The sequence below is a fragment of the Momordica charantia genome, assembly GCF_013281855.1.
Source record: "Momordica charantia cultivar OHB3-1 chromosome 2 unlocalized genomic scaffold, Mcharantia_2.0 BLBB01000002.1, whole genome shotgun sequence".
NCBI classification, from domain to species: Eukaryota; Viridiplantae; Streptophyta; class Magnoliopsida; order Cucurbitales; family Cucurbitaceae; genus Momordica; species Momordica charantia.
The window spans coordinates 12,815,867-12,839,462 of NW_028275160.1; the positions used below are offsets into that span (position 1 = coordinate 12,815,867).

At 35.4% G+C, this 23,596-nt stretch overlaps 1 protein-coding gene, 1 non-coding gene and 1 pseudogene across 3 annotated transcripts; 1 reads left to right on the forward strand and 2 right to left on the reverse strand.

The window, feature by feature from the left end:
- Positions 1 to 608: 608 nt before the first annotated feature.
- On the reverse strand, positions 609 to 714 carry LOC148212839 (small nucleolar RNA R71). The gene has a single exon (XR_015789512.1). It is a non-coding gene; the product is annotated as a small nucleolar RNA R71 (small nucleolar RNA).
- Positions 715 to 9,662: 8,948 nt separating this feature from the next.
- LOC148212840 (uncharacterized) lies at positions 9,663 to 12,654 on the forward strand. The gene is made up of 4 exons (XM_088120388.1): positions 9,663 to 9,864; positions 9,975 to 10,154; positions 10,236 to 10,900; positions 11,824 to 12,654. Exons 1-4 carry the CDS (start codon positions 9,663 to 9,665, stop codon positions 12,652 to 12,654), a joined length of 1,878 nt encoding a protein of 625 aa, XP_087976514.1.
- Positions 12,655 to 15,769: 3,115 nt separating this feature from the next.
- Positions 15,770 to 17,847, reverse strand: LOC111018905 (E3 ubiquitin-protein ligase BRE1-like 2; annotated as a pseudogene). The gene is made up of 4 exons (XR_015789177.1): positions 17,564 to 17,847; positions 16,839 to 16,911; positions 16,649 to 16,723; positions 15,770 to 16,538 (listed from the first exon to the last, which is right to left on the reverse strand). The product of XR_015789177.1 is annotated as an E3 ubiquitin-protein ligase BRE1-like 2 (transcript).
- Between the last annotated feature and the right edge of the window lie 5,749 nt (positions 17,848 to 23,596).

The following is a 23,596-nucleotide window of genomic DNA, read 5'->3' on the forward strand; positions in this document are numbered from 1 at the left end:
GTGGTTTGTATAGTGAATGAACGATTTCCCTACATTGGAGTTTGAGTTTGACCTAGAGATAGAAAAAAAAAACTCTTAGAAGGAGAAAGGCCGAGCAAACAGTCCAGGGTAGAGAAAGATTACAAATGGCTAACCCACATAATCCAAAAGATCAGAGAGTTGAGCGCGTACTAAAGGATGCAGCTAGGAGACCTGTTTAGTACATCCTATAAATGTTGTTTTATTAGCCGATGATATGGAGCAGCAAATAAGAGAGTATGCAACCCCAACATTCTATGACTTCAACCTAGTAATTGCAGACGCCTGTATTGAAGACGATATATTTAAGCTGAAGTTAGTGATATTTCATATGCTCCAAATCGTAGGCCCATTTCATGGACTTTCATCTGAAGATCCACATCGCCATCTACAGTATTTTATGCAAGTGGCTAGTTCGTTCAAATTGGAAGGAGAGACTAAAGAAGCTATGAGCTCAAAATTGTTGCCATACTCCTTGAGGGATGGAGCAGGAGCATGGTTTGACCTGTTACAGTAGAATCTATGATCACCTTATGGATGAATTAGTTGAGAGGTTCTTGATGCAATACTTCCCTCCATCCAGAAATACAGACCTTAAGAACAATATTAATGATTTTCAGCAACTCCCTTGAGAATCATTGAGTGAACCATAAGAAAGGTTTAAGGATTTGCTGTAGAAATGTCACATCATGGTATCCCTCAAGGTATTCTGATAGAAACTTATTATAATAGATCGAATGAAGCAACACAGCTGGTAAATAGTTGATTTTTCTAATTTCAAACAAAAATTTCATAAACATGAAATTCACGGTAAATAGTTGATTTTTCTAGCACAATTTATGGCCGCCAGCGAGTTGATAGAAAACACTTGTAGGATTATTTTATTATTTTATTATTTTTATAAAGGAGTAATTAAATGTTAAAATTGGTCAAAGCGAGTATAGCTCAACGCTAATTGGCACATATCTCCAACCATGAGGTTGTGAGTTTGAACCCGCACTCCCACATGTTGTACTAAAAAAATTGAAATATTAAAACTGTATGGAAAAAAAATGGTGTGAAATTTGTCTGTGTCCCTTAACCAATAGGATTTTAAATAATATTATTTTATAAACATTAGTTATTTCAATTTTATTCTATTGGTCCTAGACTGAGATTAGTTCAGCGCGGTAATTAACATATATCTCTCATCAAGAGATCATGAGTTTGAATCTCCAACTTTCACTTGTTCTACTAAAACCTTTTTTTATTGGTGCCAAAAATTCATATCCAATGGTCGTTTGATAACCATTTCTTTTTTTTTTCATTTTTTTTTAGTTTTTAAAAAACAGGATTATTTGATAACCAATTCAATTTTATCTGTTTTATTTTACAAAAACCATTTTTAAATTTTATGTAAATTTAAAAAAAAAACATAGTTTTCAAAAACATATTTCTGTTTCAAAATCTGATTTTTTCTTATAATACTCAACTTTTTTTTCTTTCTAAATTTCTCTCTACAAAATTTATTTTTCTCTCTCTAAAATTTTCATATTTTGAATATTTATTATTATTTATTTCTCTCCAAATTTTTATGTATTTTTATTTTTTAATCTTTTTCTAACAAATCAGTTTCATTTCTCTCTTTAAAAATTTAATATTTTTCCCCTAAAATTTCGTCTTTTATTTTCTTTTCTCTTCCTAATCTATTTTTTCTTCTGAAAATTATATCTTATTTTCTTGTTCAATTTTATTTCACTGTAACTTTTATTTATCTCTATATTTATTTATTTTCTCTAAAAATTATATTTTGAATCTTGTTTTTATCTCTAAATTTGTTTCCACTATAATTTTTCTCTTTCTTTATAATTTCTTTTTTTTTTAACATATCTTTCCCTTGACTTTACTTTTTTTCTCTTTTTGTTTTAACTTTTCGTTCGCTGTTTGTTTATCTAAATCTTTTTATTTATCTCTCTAAAATTTATTTTTCAAAAGTTTATTTACATCTCTCTACATTAGGGGATGAGAAAAATCTTTGTAGGGTCGGGTCCCAAAAATAGGAAATGGATGTCCCGACCCCGTCCTTGTCCCCAATTCCATTTTTTAAATAATTAATATATATTTATTACACTTTTTTATACTTAAATTCTATAAATAATTAAAAACAATTATAAAACCGATAATTTTTCTCGATAACATCTTTCGGACCGAATAACGAGGTGGAGACGCAGACTAAAAATTTTCACGAGCACGAGAATGGGGGAGAGCATCCTCACTCGCACCCACACCATTGTCATCTCTACTCTACATAGAATTTTCTCTCTCTAATATATATTTTCAATTTTCTAATTTTTTATAAACATGGTTATCAAACATGTTTCGTTTTCTGTTTTTTTAAAAACAAAAAACAAAAAATGGTTATCACACACATATGGTTTTTGTTTTCAAAAATCAGAAAACCAAAAACCAAAAACTAAAAGCAACAAAAACCAAAAACAAAAAACCAAAAATCAAAAACCAAAATGGTTATCAAATGGGCCTTAGGCATCGATTTCTTTTTTTGTTTTCGATTTTGGATGTTATGCTGGATTGCTCACCATTTTTTACTAGATTTCAAAATTTGTAATCTTAGCCAAATTTTAAAAAAATAAAAATTAAAAAATAACAAGTTTTTAAAAACTTTTTTTAAATTTTCAAAAATTGACTTAGATTTAAAAGTTATTTTAAAAAAATATACGCAAAACAAAGAAATAAATAAGTGGAAGTAATATTCCCAAGCTTAATTTTCAAAAATATAAAAATATAAAACAAAAAACAAAATGATTATCAAGCAAGACCAAAATAATTATTTTTTTAAACATTAGAAACTTTTATTTAAAAAAAAAAAATTAGCTCAACTGTTGAACATCTGACCTTTATGACATAAATATAAAAATATCTAAGTGTGAGCAAAGGACAATTGAACCTCCAACCTTGAGAGAATGAGATGTCTTAACCAATGAGCTAAGGCAGCACAAGACAAACATTTCTAGAACTTTCCATTTCTCTTAATGCAGTCAACGTTTATCAAATTTCTAAGAATTAAGAAAACATGTTTAATACATCCAAGCCATACTTAACAAAACAACAAGCATATAAATTAGGGATTTAATTAAAGAGATAATGTCTTCAACGAGCTGTTTTAGAAACTTATTTTCACAAATGTTTTTTTTCAAATTTTACACTATTAGATTTATGGATTTAGGAATTTTTATTAATGTCAAATTTACCCTTATTTATGAAATTTATATTTATTATTGTTAGTTTTTTTTTATTTAAATGTAATGTTCGTGTAGAACCATAAATTTTGGGCCAATCATAAACGGTCACGTCATTATCTATTTTATTTAGGGATTAATTATATATTAACCCTAAATTAAAATTAAACATAATTTGATAATTAAAATATGTAATTGAGTCATATGAGTATTGGGCATGAAATCAATTTGGTTCACAAACTTGACCCAAAACCCAATTTACCATGAAATAAAGTGGATTAATATTTAAATTTAAATAAATCCATTTAACGAATTGGGCTTGGCCCAAAATTATTTAAGCCCAATGGTCCACCAAAGTCTATGGAAACCTCTATAAATAGAGGGACCTCATTGATTTTCAGAGTTCAGAATTTCAGAATCGAGATTCACACCAAATTAAAAACTCTTTAAAGACTTGAAGATTCAAAGACCAACTTGAAAGCTTTGAAGACTTGAAGACTTTCGAAGAACATATAATTTCGATCTAAATTCAAGAACAAACATCTCAATCTTCATATCAAATTCAAGAGAAAGAATCAGAGGATAAAGATTAGAGATTGAATCCACTATACAACACATACTACAAATATAAAAGTTCAATTCCACGAAATATAATTTCTCCGGAAATTTCGTGTGAACAGTTCCAAACCTTTAATTATTGTGGGCCTCAAATAAATTATTTCCATAATCTCTTAATTTACTGCTTGGTATATTCTACCAAAGACTAAAATTAATTATAAAAATATTATACTAAAGAATAAAATTAATTACAAAAAAAATATATAATCAACAAATAATAGTATTGTACGATTGTGTGTGTTATAAACTATATACGTCAGCACTTACGTGTCAATTATAAAGTATATACTTATACATTCCAATAAACGATACAAACAACCCATCTACTAAAATATCCTCCATAATCAAATAATTCCTTATCGAATGTTCAATACGGTCACTACCTAAGACAAGAATCAAGTGTAACTCACATTAACATAAAATATAATCAATTACCATTCTAAAATAGACTATATGATAAATATAAACTATATTAGTCTATTTAGTTCTTAGAATTGAAACAGTGTGTAACAGGATATGTAGATAGGAACTATATCTGGCTATAAACAATAACTATTGATTTCATGATGAATAATCAATTAATGAGAACCAAGCTCACATAAACTTATATATGAACTATAAACTATATAATATTATATCAAGCCACAATTAACAAACAAGACTAAAAAAAAACATGTCAATTTAAACACCCTAGCACATGCTTGATTATGAAGAATAACTCCTTATCAAATATTTGACATATAAAAGCTCAAGGAAACAACGGCACCAAATAACATACTTGTTTCATGGAATCTATATTAACTATAGTGCTTTGTATCAACAACGAAAATTTAGAATTTTTTAAATACACCATGCTCTAACACCCAAAATCTGAAATCAGAAACAAACCTGAAGTGAGACAGGCTGCCAGCGACGGGACGAATGAGATGGGCTGTTGCCGACAAGGGAACAGATAAAATGGAGAAACTATTGGAAAAATGGTGTTGTTTATGAAGAAGACGAAGAAATCAATGACGGGTAGTTATTTTCGGTTGAAGAAGACGAAGAGATTTGGGTATTTCTGTATTTTTTATTTTAGGAAAGTGTAAAGTTGCATAAAATTAGGGATTTAAAATTTAACCTCTCAAATCAACCATTTTGAATTGCCATAATTTAATAATATTTAAATGTATATAAAAAATGATATATCGGTAAATTATTGACGGGCTGCATCTCAAAGGGGTTTATTTTAAGATAAAAGTGTAAATTTTTTGTGGAATGAATCCATTTATGAAAGGGATTAGAACATCGATAGGCCTTTTATGAAATTATAATTTCTAAAAGGCGTATCAATGTACTAATCCCTTAAGTAAACTGTATATATAAGAAAAGAAAATTCAGTTGAATAACTTCGAGCCAAATATAACTGGGCTCAAACCTCTCAGTCTATTTCATATAACTGGCCCAGGATCGGAGTCAGGCCCATTAACGTTGGATATACTAACTACAGAAATTGTCACAAATGGTTGGACGACGAGTCAACCCAATGAGTAGAGAACAAAGGTGCCCGACGGCCGACGGGAAAAATCTTTTTGGGAAATCTTGAATAATGACTACATCCACAACACATTAATGAAAAATGACCAAAAGTTTTTTAATTTTAAAAAATGGCTAAATCAATATTTCTGAAAATTATGGAATGAGAAATTTTCCCCTACCCAATCTGTTGTCCATGAGTCTATAGGGACTGTCACTGCATCATTTGTCCTACTTAAGGAGCCACAGTTTCTGGTTAGTTATGAACCCCTGAAATATCCACCTACATAAATGGTAATCAAACTAATTTAAATATCTTTCAAACTAATTAAAAATCATATTAAATCCTCCATAAACTACATAATCGTAAGCTAATTAAATTACAAAATAAATCTAACTAATTCTTTATCAACTCAACAATTTCAAGTTCCTCGAGACATGAAGGGATCAACAAATTGAATAGAGAATGACTTGTAAAGATTGAGCCTCCGATTCCATGATCGAAATTCATCTGGTAAGCATTCGAATTATAACAATAATTCAATAATTCAACAATAGAATAACTGAAGAATTTCTTCTTCTCTTTGATGGTTTTGTGCCACAAAATACGTCAACCAAATCATTTGTTGCCACATTCGTTCAAAATGAAACTCTGCCATAGCTTGATTATTTGGCTGTTTGAATTGCGTCATTTGATCCCCATTTTAATTTGCGCATTTGAGCCATAATTTGTAAAAATTAGAAGCAAATATTGGAGGAAGTGCTATTTAAGGCAATATATTTGTTGAAAGCTAGGAGAAAGAAGTAGAATATGGAGAAAATGATTGGAAAGGACAATGAGAATTATAAGTAAAACAACCACCAAAAGATAAAGTCATCTTTTTCAATCTGAAAGAAGTTAGAGTGTGACAGCCTTTAAACTCGACAGAGACTCTGTAATGGGAAACACATACCCGTTCTAGACGCACCAGCAGACGCGTCCTTTAGGGAATGGAAGAATGAGAAGATTTGTATTATAGAGAAAGAGAAATGGAGATAGTTCTATATACATAGTCCGAATGACATATGATGTATATGCTCTAGAGCTCTAAAACTGCTATATAGTTGTGGATACAAACCCTGTACATAGTTCTATATATCAAAACATGCAAACGCACGATTGCAAACTCATTAAAGACTCTATAATGGGAAGCATATACTCATGCTAGACGCACTAGCAAACATCTTCAACATAATTGATATGAACCAAGGAGCTCCCTTTGTCATGCCTCATGGACCGATTACAAGATCAAGAGCTCGGAAACTTCAACAAGCCTTACTACTTCGTGTCCAAGCGTTCGTAAAGTCGACACGAGAATTAAAGAAAGATGTGCAATTGGAACAATTCACTACAATTTGGTGCAAGTTATACATTTCTAAGTGTTTTCAAGACAAGTCAAAGTCCACTTGGTCAGGGTCAAAGTCAACTACATCAAGACAAGTCAAAGTCAACTCATTCAATTCAAAAACCAAGTCAAACACTCTCATCCCTCATTATGGACGGGATTGCACTTATTTTGGTTAGATTTCCATGTTCTTAACCTTTTCATTTGCTTGTCTTTTCATTTACTTAAGTTATGACTTTTCATTTGCAAGTCTTTTCATTTCTTGTAGGTTATGTCTTTACATTTACATGTCTTTTCATTTCTTGTAAGTTATGAGTCTTTCCATTTTCTTAGGACCTTTCATATGGCTTGCTAGGATGACTATATATAGCCTTGAGATGTCTTGTTGTAAACACAATTTGAAGTTTAATGAAAAGTGAGTTTTCTCATTAGCTTGGTTGAGAGCTTTATCCCCCATTTCTTGTGCAATTTCTTGTGTCTTTAGAATTTGCATGTTAGGATCATTCAAGCGGTGTTGATCATACCTCTTGTGGAGTGATTCGAATCACCAGTTTAGAAACGAGTTTTCTCTACTCTTGATATTGATCATCAAGGTAATCCGTTCTTAAACTTTTCCTTGGGTTGATTCCATACTTGTTTTCGGGGTTTTTGGGATTGAGTTATATGGGTCTTGTTCGTTAGCAAGGTTCTTAGATCCAACTCTCAAGGATTTCTTAACAATAAGACATGGTATGATAATTTAGTCTCCCAATATACTTACTCCTATATTTCAAAAACCTTCGTTAAATTTATAGTTCACGTTTTATATTTTTTTTTTATGAATTTAGGATTTTAAAAAATAAAATCAAAATAATCTTCAAGTTATTTTTTTTTAATTTTGATTATGTATAGATCGGTGATCTCCTAAAACTATTATTTACATTTTTACCATGTATAGTTGTGGATACAGTCCTCGTGGATAGTTCTATATATAGAGGAAGCAAAAATGTAAGTGTCACTCAAGACATGTAGGAGCATGATTGCAAACTCGCAAAGACTCTGTAATAGGAAGCATATACCCATGCTAGATCACACCTTTTGCAGTAAGGCTGATCGAGAAAAATCTAGGTATCGTGTGTGTCTCTACTTACTCTATCTTTATTATGTCTATATGCATATTTATCCTATATATGTCTGTAGGGACGTACACAGCCCAGATGGTGATGAGAGGTTTAAATTTTTCTTTATGAGTCCAGCAACATCAATAGATGGATGGAAACAGTACCTTCTAGTATTTTTTGTCGACGGCATATCCCTAAAAAATAAATTCCAATGCCGAGGATTGATTACGTTTTTGGGGGAAGGAGGAGACACAGTTCGTGAGTTTGAAGGTTGCCGCGGTAAATTATTATGTCTCCCAAGGTAGCTATCCCTCCATATTTTTAAAAACAATATTTGATTTTACATTTTGTTAAGATCATTTTCCATATTTTTCCACATCTTAATCTTTTTTTTTTTAATTTCAAAGTATTCATTTTAACATATTTTATTTTTTAAATTTTGCAATTTCTATATCTAAATTTTATTTATGAAATTTTGAAATTTTAATTCACTATTTTATTTCCTAAGATTAGCCAAAAAAATAATAATAATTCAATGGTATTTTTACCATAAAATTTTACGGGTAATGGTGAGATACTTTTGATTATTTTGGTGGGAGAGGTATATTTGTACACATAAAATTCTAATGTTGAACTATAAGTGATAGCATGATATTGGATACTTTTGGTCATTTTTCAAGTCGGTGATTCCTCTGTTGCCGCAACCTTTTTCTATAATCTGTCTAAAGCCATTTCCCGGAGCACTGGTTTGATGAACTTCATTGTTTCAATTCTGAAGAAGATAGCTGTTTTGTTCGTTCAGGTACTTTCATCTCTCTATCGCCTGGTTTTTCTTTGGTTCTTTAGATGATTGGGTATGGAAAAGAAAATGGACTGTAATCGTCAAATTTTCAACCCCTTCTCCACAATGCAAGCACTAAATAAGCAACAAAGTCGTATATATCTTGCATGGGAGCAAGAAAACTTGAAGTAATTAATTTTCCTAATTTCGTTTAATTATATAATTTTATAAATTCGCGAATCACAACATTTTTTTCTTAAGCTGAATGAATATAATATTTGTGGGTTTTCTTAACCAATTGGTTGGAAATATCGTGTTTTAGAGAATGCATCAATGTTAAGTGTGCTATGTCGACAGAAACAGTTGTTTTCCCTGTTCATCAAAGAACAACAAAACTGAAGATTCAAAACAACCTTTTGTTGAATTAGTTAGAAGTTAAGATTATGTGGACTTAGTTAGAAGTTGTTTTAAAGTTGTTTAGATTTTGTGTTTAAATTTAGCAAATAAATCTCCTTTTTTTTGTTAGGGAAGTTAGGAGGTTATTCCTAGATTTTGTTTCCTCTTGTAACCTATAAATAGTGCCTCTATTCCTCATCTTTGATCAATCAATTTGAGAATTTATTTCTTCTCTCTTTTCTCGTGTATGTCTCTTTGGTGTCTCTATCCTTAGTTTTTATGGTATCAGAGCTAGGTTTAGATTGACACCAGAATGGTTAAAACAGCCATGATGACTGATGTGCGCAAGGATGAGAGTTCCGACGGATCGAATACGACCTCAATTTCTCTCCCTAAAAGCACATCCATGACACCTCACATCTCTAGCTCTGAAAACACTTCGCTCCAAATTACCTCTCCAAAACTCAACGGAAAAAATTTTCTGCAATGGTCTTGATCGGCCCTCCTAGTTATTCATGGCCGCCGTCGACTCGGGTACATCAATGGCACGATAGCAGAACCAGATGAAGCTGGCCCTTCTTTTTCCGTGTGGGATGCACAAAACTCAATGGTCATGGCATGGCTCATTAACTCGATGGAGGAGGACATTAAAGAATTCTTCATCTTCTGCTCAACAGCAAAGGATCTTTGGAATGCGCTCACTATGGCTTTTTCTGATTTTGATAACTCGGCTCAATTGTTGAATTACGCAATAAGGCACGTTCCTTACGACAAGGTGAATCCGATGTCACCCAATACTACAGCTCATTACGTAGGTTGTGGGCTGAACTTGATTTATGTCTCAATCTCGAATGGGAGAACTCGAAGGATGCTGAACGCTTCCACAAACACGTCGAGAAGGAACGAATTTATGATTTTCTTGCAGGTCTTCGTCCGGAATTAGATGATGTGCGTGGCCGCTTACTTGCCACAAAGCCAATCTCAGCCATTGACGAAATCTTCGCAGAAGTTCGCTGGGAGTCAAGCCGTAAACGTGTGATGATGGGTGATACACACACAAAACCTCTGTCCCTCTCACTGGAATCATCAGCTCTGGCGGCACGAGGTACACCACCACCTTCATCCCGATCTACACGTCGGAACAACCTATGGTGTGATCATTGTAAGTGAATAAACCATACAAAAGATCGGTGTTGGGAACTCCATGGTCGTCCTCAATGGAAGAATTTATCAGGGGATTATTGGCCACCTCCACCTACAAATACTCCATCTTCTCGAACCAGCTCCTCCGGCTATCAAGTGGGCCCTAGTGTGTCAAACTCCCAAGATTTGGCCATCTCTCTCCCTCCATTTCCGAAGGCACAACTTGAACAACTCTATCGCCTCTTAACACCGCCGGTTGAGTCTACTCCTTCGTCAAGTTTTGTGGCACAACGAGGTATTTTTAGTGCAGCTTTAACAAGTCAGCAGCATTCCGATCAGTGGATCTTAGATTCGGGTGCAACTGATCATATGACCGTTTTTCATGATATGTTTACCATGTACTCACCCAACCCGATTCAGACACATGTCAAGCTTGCAGATGGGTCATCGGCCATTATTAAGGGCTTTGGTTCTATTATTCTTAGCCCAAACATTACATTGCACTCAGTGCTCCATGTGCCTAAATTATGTTGCAATCTAATTTCTGTTCAGAAGTTGACTCATGATTTAAAGTGTCAAGCCCTGTTCACTGACTCTAAGTGTTTGTTTCAGGACTTGATAACGGGCATGACGATTGGCAATGCTGATGGCTTTGAAGGGCTCTACTACTTCAGAGGACCAAGTCTAAGAAATAAACAAGTTCTCCAGGTTGGTAGTGAGTCGAATTCTAGGGAACAACAAATTCTACTTTTACATCGCCGTTTAGGGCACCCGAGTTTTCAGTATCTTAAACATTTGTACCCTTCACTTTTTCATAAAGATGACCATTTTACTTGCGAAGTGTGTCAACTTGCAAAACACTCTCGTACATCTTATCCTTCTGTTGAGTATATACCATCCAGTCCATTCACAATGATTCATAGTTATTTATGGGGGCTGTCTCGCATCAAAACTATGTCCGGTAAGCGTTGGTTCCTTACCTTCACTGATGACCACACTAGGGTTTGTTGGGTCTATTTACTTAAAGAAAAATCAGAAACTGCATCAATCTTTCAACAGTTTCATTCTCTCATTCATAATCAATTTAATACGAGAATCAAAATTCTTCGGCACAGATAAGGGGACAGAATATTTTAATCAAATATTGGGAACTTTCCTGTCTCAAAATGGAATCATTCACCAAAGTTCCTGTGTCATTACCCCCAACAAAATGGTATAGCTGAAAGGAAAAATAGGCATCTTTTAGAAACTGCTCGTGCTCTCATGTTCACCAATTCTGTTCCTAACTGTTTTTGGGGTGATGCTGTCCTTACTGCTTGTTATCTCATTAATCGGATGCCCTCTCGTGTTTTGAAATTTAACACTCCACTAGAAATCTTACTCACTATCTATCCGCAAATCCGATCTGTCCTCACAATTCCCCTCAAAATATTTGGATGTACTGCATTCACTCATGTTTATGATCATGAACGTCACAAATTGGAGCCAAAAGCCAGAAAGTGTGTCTTCCTTGGTTACTCTCCTACTCAAAAAGGCTATAAATGCTATTGTCCATTCACCAATAAATTTTACACTACCATGGATGTCACATTTTTTGAGTCTCAATCTTTTTCTCCCTAAATTCCCCTCAGGGAGAGACTGAGCCTATTACAAGTAGTCTTGATGGAAATTTTTGGGAGATTGACGATCTAAATACCAGAATTGAGTCCCCTCAGTCAAAAATACCTGAGATTGATGGTCTAAATATCGAGTCACCTCAGCCAAAAATACCTATCCTGATCGTCCCAATTACTCAGATAGAAGAGTCAGTTCCTATTATTTCCTGTAATAATGAAGATGATCAAGTCAACCCAAATCGAAGTGACAAGCAACCAGAGACTCTTGTTTATTCTCGGCGACCAACGGTTCAAAGAGGAGTGGAGCCACCACAGCCTCAACAGCAAAGTCATGAATCCATCTCGTCCTTAGGTACGGAACAATCTACCCTTGTGCCTCAAGACAATACTAATGATCTTGATCTTCCTATTGCACTTAGGAAGGGTGTGAGATCGTGTACTCAACATCCAATTGCTCGATGTATTGGTTATAGTCATTTATCTTCAGCAGTTCAGACCTTGGCTCTCAATCTGGAAGCCAATGAGGTACCAAAATCCATTCAAGAGGCTATGAGCAATTCACAGTGGAAAAATGCGGTAGATGATGAAATGAAGGCTTTGAAGCTTAATGATACGTGGACAGTAGTTGATCGTCCTCAAGATAAACCAACAGTAGGATGCCGATGGATCTTTACTGTCAAATATAAGGCTGATGGGTCCATTGAAAGGTATAAAGCAAGATTGGTGGCCAAAGGATACTCTCAGACTTTTGGGGTAGACTATCAGGAGACATTTGCACCCGTTGCAAAATTAAACACAATCCGTGTCCTCTTGTCTCTTGCTGCAAATCTGGATTGTAAACTATAACAACTGGATGTCAAGAATGCATTCCTCAATGGAGATTTGGAAGAAGAGGTGTACATGGACCTTCCTCCTGGATTTGACATTGATAAGTATGATGGAAAGGTGTGTAAGGTGAAGAAATCTCTCTATGGTTTAAAAAAATCCCCACGTGCATGGTTCGGGCGATTTTCAAAGGCTGTTTGTAAACAAGGATATACCCAAGCTCAAACTGAACATACAATGTTCTATAGGCACTCTCAAGGTAAGATCACCATCCTCATTGTTTATGTCGATGATATTATTGTCACAGGTGACCATCATGAAGAAATAGAGAGACTAAAACAGGCACTTGGAAAGGAGTTCGAAATAAAGGACCTGGTAACACTTCGGTATTTTCTAGGGATGGAAGTTGCTAGGAGCAGAACTGGTATATTTGTGTGTCAAAGAAAATATGTACTAGACCTCTTGAAGGAAACCGGAATGCTTGGATGTAAACCATCTGATACTCCAATAAGTCCCAATCATAAGTTGGGAGAGAGCCTAGATGGGGTACCCGTTGATAAAGGGAGATATCAGCGTCTTGTTGGAAGATTAATCTATTTATCCCATACTAGGCCGGATATTGCATTTGCAGTGAGTGTTGTAAGTCAATACATGCATGCTCCTACTGAAGAACACATGGAAGCCGTGTATCATATTCTTAGATATCTTAAAGGAACTCCAGGGCTTGGATTATTTTTCGGAAAGGATGATGACAGAAAGATTAAGGTGTTTACAGATGCTGATTGGGCAGGTTCTATTCAAGATAGGAGATCTACGACAGGATATTGTACCTTCGTATGGGGTAATCTTGTTACATGGAGGAGTAAGAAACAATCAGTGGTTGCAAGAAGTAGTGCTGAGGCTGAATTCAGGGCATTATCTCATGGTATTTGTGAGATAATGTGGCTGAAACTCCTCCTCCAAGAACTCAAGATCAGGTTTGATAGTTCAATGGAAGTCTATTGTGACAACAAGGCTGCAATTGCTATTGCACACAATCCAGTGCATCATGATCGTACTAAACATGTTGAGGTTGACATGCATTTTATCAAGGAGAAGATTGAAGAGAAAATTATAAATCTGATGTCTGTTCCATCATCAGATCAAGTTGCAGATATCCTAACAAAAGGACTCTTGAGACCCGTATTTGAAAGGTTGTTGATCAAGCTGAAACTGTTCAATCTGTATAGTCCAGCTTGAGGGGGAGTGTTGAATTAGTTAGAAGTTAAGATTATGTGGACTTAGTTAGAAGTTGTTTTAAAGTTGTTTAGATTTTGTGTTTAAATTTAGCAAATAAATCTCCTTTTTTGTTAGGGAAGTTAGGAGGTTATTCCTAGATTTCGTTTCCTCTTGTAACCTATAAATAGTGCCTCTATTCCTCATCTTTGATCAATCAATTTGAGAATTTATTTCTTCTCTCTTTTCTCGTGTATGTCTCTCTGGTGTCTCTATCCTTAGTTTTTACCTTTCAATCTTGATTAGGCGGCCTAATGCTACCTTAAAGGGAAATGTTATTTGGGTTCAAATCAGGGTGGTCGTCTACCTAGGATATAATATCCTACGGGTTATTTTGGCAACCAAATGTAGTAGAGTCTGATGGTTGCCCGAACACTCGCCGATATAAAGAAAAGAAAAAACTATCATAAAATATTATTATGCACAGGCATACAAGTTTCTCGTTCCGTTTAATATATTATTCATGAATACTTCACACGGAGTGTAAAATGACAGTTTCAAGTCTATATCTTCTAACCATATCAATGTAACTTCTGATATTTGGGATGATGATTTGCATTATTAATATCGTTTATGTCAGTTACTCCTTTACCATTAACTTAGTGTTAAGCGTGCCAATAAATATGCCTGGAACAGACATTATGGATGGGAAAAAAATTCAGATCTCAAAAGTTCCTCTCTTAACAGATTTTTCTTTCCTTTAATTGAAATATTATTCTTTTGAAGCCATTTCTAACACTCCTCTCACCTGTGGGCTTGGATAATTGCACAAATGTTCAACAACTGAAAATCATAATATATGGAGAGGAAACAACGATTGGAACAAATAATTGAACTCCTCGAGTCTAGAACTTTGGAGTTTCCAGAAATACAAGATTCAGCATTAGGAGGTGAGAATGTATAAGATAAATCCCCCGGACCCCGAGCGAATGATAAGGTAAAGTCGGAGCTTATATTATTTCCACACACAGTTTTTTATTTCTTTGGATATGGAGCTGTCATTTTCAGAAATAATAATCATAATAATAATGAAGTTGTATAACTGTAATGAAGTAAAAAGTTGGTAAAGTAATAACTTTGATGAATGTAATGAATTATTTTATGAAAAGAAATGAGTTCAGAAGTAATTTGAATCAACTTAAAATAATTTTAGATATTTGGAAAGCGTGTCTGGAACTAATTTCAATATACTACTACATTTTATATAATTTTTGGGGGAAAAACAATGATAAATCATTAACCAAAAGCACGCACTTGTAGTTGACAATTGCCAAATTTACACACCTCAACTAATTTCCAAGACAACCACATAATCCTACAATATTAAGTTGCAGGACGAAATTAAACCAAATGATGGACACGAAACTCTGAATGCTTATGAAGAGCGGTATGTTTACATGATTGAAATTTGACTGCCATCATTATTTCTTAAGGAGTTTATAGATTGAAATTTGTCACAGATGTTAAGAGAGTGTTAGGCACTGAATCTTGAAAAAGAATACTAAGAAATACAAAAGACCCCAATTTCTTACTTCTTCTCCACAAAATAATGCCTACTCCTTCAACTCAGTTCTAGAAAAATAGGATTTATCTCTCTCTTTCCTTTTTTCGCCCCCATATCGCCACATGAGAGAGACATGGGGACGTAAAAAAAGGGATCCAATCAACTTGTTCTGACCTAGGATAATAAGCTCATGAGCTTAGTCTTACTTCACCGTCGAGAAACGAAAGAAGACGCCTCGAAATGTTATGGCCCTTATTCCATAATATATCTAGAATAATAAGAAAAAAGAATGGGACCCTTTACGGTATTTTATTTTTTTTATAGTGGAAATGCCATAAAGCGCGAACCAAGATCCGTGATACCAAAACAAAAATCAGCATGCAGGAAAGAAAGTACTTCCACAACCACCATTAAATTTGTCAAAAAGAGAGAAAAAGTTAGTAGGAATCTCACATTGTACTTGAATAGACGTGATATTATACCTCCTAATCTTATCTTACTCACAATGTCCTCCAAAGAAGAAACAAATAGAAAATTGCAAGTACCACAAATATGCAGCTGCTGGTACTTGCCAGAGGAAATACTTGTTTTCTAACTATTTAGTGCAGAAAGGATGAAGATAACATATGACTTCCTTTCATATATAATACAGATAAAAAAAATTTAACTGATGTTATTTTAACATAAACTAAAACTAGTGAATTTAGACCAACTGAAAGTGCACCTAAGACTAACCTTTAACTCTCCAGTTCTGCTTCAATATCAGTAATCTGCTGCTGTGTTTGCTCATAATCCTTCTCAGAAGAAGAAACTGCTGACTACTTCTCAGCATCAGCTAGCTCCCACTTCGCATTTTCAAGGTTAATGGTAACATGGCTTTCTTCTTGTGTAGATCTAATGACCTCTGTCAGGCTGGCCTTCATCTGCAGGATAAAGGATCCTTATACTGATGATTGATAGAGAGGTGGAAAACAAAATCTAACCTGATCTTCACTAAGTGCAATCTTAGTTCGCTTCTAAGAGATTCGAGAGATGCGTTAATTTGTTGGAGCTGTTTTTCCGAGGCCTGCTTTTCAGAATATCAAAGGCTCTGAACCTGCTTCGATTTTACGCTTTCTGAAACTAACTGTATAAATCAATGATCAATTAAAACCTATCGTCAACTTACCGACAGCATAATATTAAGATCATTGGAAATCTGAGAAATAACTCGTGCAAGTAAATTGAAATACAGACCTTAATATTAAGATCATCCCTGTCTAATCAATGCTGATTCTGTGTCTGCATATCTTTATATGCTTGACCAATAGTCTACAAGAAAGCAATTTTACAAATCAACCATGGGGGCGGGGGGAAGTTTTGGAGAGAAGTATAAAATTAGCTTGGGGGAGCTGAGAAACATCAACAAGGAGTGTGGATAAGGCACCTCTATTTCTGCTATATAAGCCTCTGCCTCCCCATCTTTAATTTCAATGGCCTCAGTAAGCTCTAAAATATCCCTGCATGTAAGAATTATAGACTTCAAAGACAAGCTGGAATCTCCCTAAAGAGGGTCATAAAAAAATGTGGGAGATCAAACAAACCATGCTCAGTTACCAAAATATTTGCAGCAATGATAGCATACTATGCAAATGAAAACTTTATTTATTTATTTATTTTTTTTGCTAACTGATTCATTCAAGTCCTAAATGTCCCAAAAGATGGAAAAAATGCAAGTACCAAACATCATTACTTAATGAGAATTTCAAGTCCTCAAGAGATCACGTTCTGAAATAACTGAAAGAACAATCATTAGTCTTCTACAGAAACGGGTGTATCACTAACATACCCCAAACTGATCAAAATTTGGTTATACCGTGCAGCTTGCTCAAATTAACTCAAAATAGTTGAAAGCTTAGCCTATTAAGATATACGACATTCTGACCAACCCCCTAACCATTACTCATTATTGAAATCTAGATATATGCTCACGTGTTCTTCATTCATCCAATTTTACCTCAACATCCTCCCAGCAACCCCCAATTAGAAAAAAGAAAACTATTTCTTGCTCAATGAGTGAAAAAGAAAAACATTGGCACACACCATTCAATAACCAGTGAAAAGTTTAATTTCTAGTAAATTAAATAAGATTAGATAACCTGGAGAACAGACCTCTCTGAGGAATCAAGGTTATATTGTAACTCTGCTATTTCAGTTTCTGCAGTGGAAAGCCGTTGTTGACAAGCAGCTTCAGCTTCATTAGCAGCTTTCACTCTCACTTCAAGGCAATGCTCATCCAAAGCACTTTTTAAAACATCAGCCTGAGAGCAAGCTCGGCATTCTGATTCTTTGATTTCCACCAAGTCTCTAAAATTTAAACCATAACGTGTTTGATTTAAGAAGGCAGTATGAGAGTTAGCAATTGGAACAATAGCACAGTACACTGTAGACTGTAGTCACACAAACAGTATCTTTACCACAATGTCCAACAAGGTTTTTTTTTTTTTTTTTTTTTTAAATAAGAAACCAAACTTTTCATCGAGACGAATGAAAGCACATACAAAGGGCATAAAAAACAAAAGCTAGAAGGAGGAGCCCTAACTAAAGAAAGGGCTTCTAATCTAAAAGAATAGAACAACTGATAATTACAAAACAATTTTGAGACAGAACCCCACAAAGAGACATTTAATCTAATGAGGTCCCAAATCGACTCTCCATCTCTCTCCACCCCCTAAATATTCTTTTATTCCTTTCCAGCCAAATCCCTCGTAAGATCGCAAAGAAGCAAGTCTGCCACAAAAACCACCCTTTCTCACGGAAAGGAGGAAACAAAAGCACTTCAGCTTCCATAGCTCCCCAATCTCCATGATGAGCCCAAGAAACCTCAAAAAACCCAAATAAACGACCCCATATGTTCTAGGAAAAATTGCAGTGCCATAAGATGTGATCGAGATCCTCTGAGTCTTGCTTGCATAAAACACACCATTGCGGCCCCAAATAGAACTAAGAGTGCCTCTAAAGACAATCCAGGGTATTGACTTTTCCAAGTAAGACCTGCCACACAAAAACCTTGATCTTCTTTGGAATTTTCACTTTCCAAAGCAAGGCAAAAGCTGGGCCCGCGTGGGAAGAATCAAAAGGTTATAAAACGAGCTACAAGTAAAACCCATAGACGGACTGGGGGACCAGAATCAGACATCCTTCCTATCACGAGAAAAAAAAACGTCAGATAGAAGATGGGCAACTCAGCCGCTTCCCAAGACTCTCTGTCAGTCAAAGACCGACTGAGACCTATGGAGATAGATAACCCTTCCTCCCCAAAAACCATCACTGAGGCCATCGAATGCAACCTCCGGTCCGATAATAAAAAAGACGAGGAAATAAAGAACAAAGAAATTGCTCTCCCACTCAATGGTCCTCCCATGAATAAGTATCATGACCATCCCCAACCGCATAAAATAAAAATTGGGAGAAGAAAGGAAAACCTGAGGAGATAGCCTTCCAGGGGTTACTAGCGCTAACCTTAAGCCCTCCACCTGAGGCCCAATAAAAAAGGTGCGGCCCATACTTGCTCACGACGATCCTCCACCACAAAGCCCTAGGTTCTTGGAAGAACTGCCACAACCATTTAGTCAGAAGCGCATAGTTTCTATGTCTCAAGTTCCCAATGCCCAAACCTCCTACCTCTAAAGGCTTGGAAACCACATTCCAACTAAGTAAGCTCCACCTCCCTCGTCCCCCCCCTCCCACATAAAGTCTCGCATAATTTTCTCCAAGCTTGTACAAACAGCCACTAGGGCTTGAAAGAGGGACAAATAGTACAAAGGAATCCCACTTAGAACCTCTTGAATGAGCGTTAATCTCCCTACTTTAGAAAAAGCCTTTTTTCCACAAGGATAGGCGTTTCTGCATCTTTTCCAACACTAGGGCCCAGAATGAAAGAGCCTTAGAATTATGCCCCAAAGGAAGACCCAAATAGGACATTGGGAAGTTACCGACTTCGCAACCCACCAATGAAGCCCAACGAAGAAGCTTAGAGGATTCACAGTTGATGCCCAGAATTGAACTCTTACCTCGATTGATCTTTAGCCCCAGATAGCTTCGAAAAATGATAACAGAATATTCAAGTTACCAAACGAGACTTCCTTTCCCGAACAGAACAGGAGAGTATCATCAGTAAACTGGAGATGGAAAAGGCTTGTCCGATCATTGCCCACCTCAAAGCCCTCTAAAACCCCTTTATCCACATCTAAGGAAATCCATCTAGTTAAAATGTCCACCACGAGGATAAAGAGAAAAGGGGATAAAGGATCTCCTTGTCTCAAACCACTAGTTGCTTGAATTTTTCCCCCAGGTCTCCCACCCTCCTTTTTCCTTTTCCTACGGTCTTCAATTTCGTCATTGGCTATGAGCACCTTATCCAAAATTTGCTTCCCTGCAATAAACGCCCCTTGAGCATCCGAAATGGTACTGGGAAGGACTTTCCTAAACCTGTCTGCTAGGGTTTTCGCAATAATCTTATATAAACTAGTTACAAGGCTAATAGGCCTGTAATCTTTAAACCCTAGTAGCGCTCCCCTTTTTAGGGATTAAACAGACATAGGTTTCATTCATAGAAGAATCTATAATCCCCTCTTAAAAAAAATCCCGAAAGACTTTCATAAGATCCTCCTTTAACTTTCTCCCAATTATCCTGGTAGAATGCCATAGAGAAACCATCAGGGCTAGGAGATTTATTTCTATCAAAACCAAATACCACCTTTTTAATCTCCTCTAAAGTGAACAGCGCCTCCAGACCTTCTCTATCAAGTCTTGAAATAGGATTCCAATCTAATCCTTCTACGAAAGGCCTCTATAAGACTGCCGGAGCATATAGCTTTGAGAAAAACGAAACCACCTCCAGCTCCAGCTCATTCGCTTCCTTTAATATCTTTCCATCCTCATTGATCAGATACACAATGACATTCTTATTCCATCTCCCATTTGCTACCAAGTGAAACAACTTTGTTAAGGAAGTTTCTCCGTGGGGAACTTGCAAATTTGCCATGAAGAAAAATATTACTAGTGTTCTCCCATGCTCTTTGCTAGGGATGCATCCCAATTAGGAGAAATTTGTACATTCTAATATTCTTATTGCATTCTCTCATACGTATTCGGCTTTTTAAGGAAGATAGATAATGGATTCTTTAATCTTATTGGGATTTTTCCTCCTCTAAATACACATTTTCATGTGTTTGTTGAGAAATTGGCAAAACCGAGAGAGATTTACAAGAGAATGATACCATTACTTTCAACGCTCCATATTCTTCTGTCTTTAGATGGAGAACTTTGCAAGCAGTCTAGAAGCAAAGAGGATCTATGATCCTCTAGGTTTCTTCTAAAAATTAGATTCCATGAAATGGAATCTTTGTGTCAATAATGTATGATCTTGCTCCGTCTTTAACAATGGCATAAAAGGTTGGAGTAAGATTCAGGCAGAGAATGTTCCACATGAGCTGAGCATGTAATGAGTAGAAAATGAAGACGGAACTTTTCACAGGAAATGTGCACTTCGGTCGAAGTAAGAACAGTGTAAATAACCTCCCTCTTCATTAATTTATAATCCCTTGCTAGTAACTAATAAACTCCAACCATCTCATATGTCTATTCTATACTAACTGGCCTAATTACTAATTAAACCTCATTACCTATCAGATACTTAGACGAGATGGTACATAATAAGTGACAAATTGTGTAAAAAATCCCTTACTAGTAATTAAACCTTGTTCAGTAATTGACCTCATGAAATGTTTAAGAACTCATAAATGGCCCTACCAGATTTTTTTTCTCTTTCTCTTTTGAACAAGATACTAACTTTTCGTGTTCTGCCTGGATAACCATATTTGTATTCTCTACATTCTCCAACGTCCGTTCATCTTCTAGGTCTAACTCTGAAGGGCTTGACTGTTCATTTTCCAATATTCTTCGAAATCTTGCAACGTCCAGAGGATTTGAAAGTAACTCAATATCAATATTCGGATCAAATGCAGTAGCTGAGTCTGGAGGATTCTTTGCAAAAACTCTGACCTCGAAGGATCCACATTTCTCATCTTTGATCGTTACAGTGGCTGGAATAAAACCACATAAGTTCGGTTTTACTTTGATGTAAGCTTCAGATGCTTCCAACATATTAAGAGTTTTCGTAGAGATTTTCAGTAAGCCACCAAAATGCACTCCAATGGCTTCGAAAGTTGAACGAGACCAATAATATAAAGGTAAGTCCAGGCACCCACCATATACTTGGATGAATTCCTTCCTATTGTGCAGGTAAGGACTCCATTTTTCCAATTTTATATGAAAATTTCCAGTCTTTCTCCATCTAACCGAAAGTTCAGAGGACTTAAGAATCCTGTCTCTGGTGAAACTTAAAATCCCTTATCCACCATGATAGGATTAATCACACAATCAAGCGAGAATTTTTCTTTTAAGGCTCAAGCAATCGCAACCCAGTCATCTTGTGCACAGCTCTTGGACACAACCATTAGATGGTTCCAATCTAGGTCCAAAACCTCTATTTCTTTCTGAACCCAAAAGGAATGAATAGTCTTTTTTGGGCTTGCTTAGGTCATTATCGGACCTTTGGGTGTTGCCAAGAGTTCTATCGCTCACATTTTCTTTTTTCCCAGCAACTACCTCTTGCAAAGGATCTTACATTTCTCAAAGGCAACTCGTGAATGAAATTTTCCTTCTCTTTGGAGTTCCCTCTGTTCTGCTGTTCACTTGCAACATTCCGAATATCCGAATGAACACTCGTTACCAACTGCCTTGCCTGTACTTCTGTTAACCTTACGGAAAAAGGTCTTCAACATCTTCCAAAATATTTGCCATCCATCCCTCTTAGACCTAGCAGGGATTAGAATACTCTTTCGACCTCACATAGAAGGCCATATCACCCACTCCAGAGTCCATAGACCCTTAGCTCTAAATTTTTTAATACGACATTGTCCATGATCATCACGAAGCTGAAAGAATAAGGAATCAAGAATTTGATGCCGAGCTACTTCACCCATATGCTTTTCGAACAACAAGAATTGTGAAGAATGTAGAGGCATCAAAACTTTCCTTGACAAATCATCTATCATAAACATGTCATTCTCCAGCCAAATACAAAAAAAGGAATCATCTATTCAACAGCTGCTTACTTCCATGCTTAACTGAATTCGAACAAAATACTGAATGGAAATACTGAGAAGAAACTAGTGAGGTGTAAGACAGAGAAGGGAAGGAGAAGAGGAGGAAGAAGGAAGAGAGAGAACAGAGCATTTTTTACCGAGCTCTTCTCTGTGTTGAATGAGGCTTTGTGGCCCTACCAGATTTTAAACTGATAAAAAACTTGAATGAACCAAAGGATCGGATCATTTTTCAGTTTACCAACCCTACAGCTTTCAAGTTCTCAACCATTCAACTTTCATAAGACTAAAACCTATTTAGTTGCCATGCAAAATCCAGAAAAATTTACATAGATGAAAAAAAAATAATAACAATAACAAAGTAAAAAATAATGTGGTTCAATTTAAACAGGCACATGATAAAGGCAATAGCATTAAATAAGGTCCACGTCAATTTATCATGAATTGGATAAGATTATACCATACAGCAGGTGAAGAGAATGTCCACGCTGACCAAGACTCAGGTATACGATACTATTAAAGTGATATTAAAGTGATATTCGAGTAAAAACTTGACATTTAATACTAAAAACAGCATATAACAAAATGACTAGAAATGGATGGAGTAGAGAATTTTACCAATGCCTTGAGAGATTTTATCTCTGTAGAGACTAAGGTCGGAGAGAATCCAATGTTCTGTATTCTCATTATTAAAGTCTATATATATAGACAAATATACAAGGTTGACCTAATCCTATAAGGAGAAGGTAAAGGACAAATTAATATTAATACAATAATATAAAATATACTAGTATATACTCTAACACTCCCCCTCAAGTTGGTGCATATATGTTAATCATGCACAACTTGTTAGACAAATAATCTATTCAACTTGTGTTCTGTGATTTTTGATATCATTGGGATCACCTCAAAAGTTACGATTGATTTCTTCTCAGCCATAACAAACGAACTTATTTGAACAAAACGACAGAACCAAACCAAACCACCCGAACCAAACAAAACAGATGAATCAAATTGCTGGAACCAAACCGGATTA

What these genes read in the sequence shown, in the direction of transcription:
- LOC148212840 (XM_088120388.1), top strand. Translation starts at nt 9,663, where the DNA reads ATGGCATGGCTCATTAACTCGATGGAGGAGGACATTAAAGAATTCTTC. An exon ending in TACTACAGCTCATTACGTAG is followed by an intron (nt 9,865 to 9,974) that starts GTTGTGGGCTGA and finishes ATTTTCTTGCAG; the next exon opens with GTCTTCGTCCGGAATTAGAT. An exon ending in ATCAGCTCTGGCGGCACGAG is followed by an intron (nt 10,155 to 10,235) that starts GTACACCACCAC and finishes ACCATACAAAAG; the next exon opens with ATCGGTGTTGGGAACTCCAT.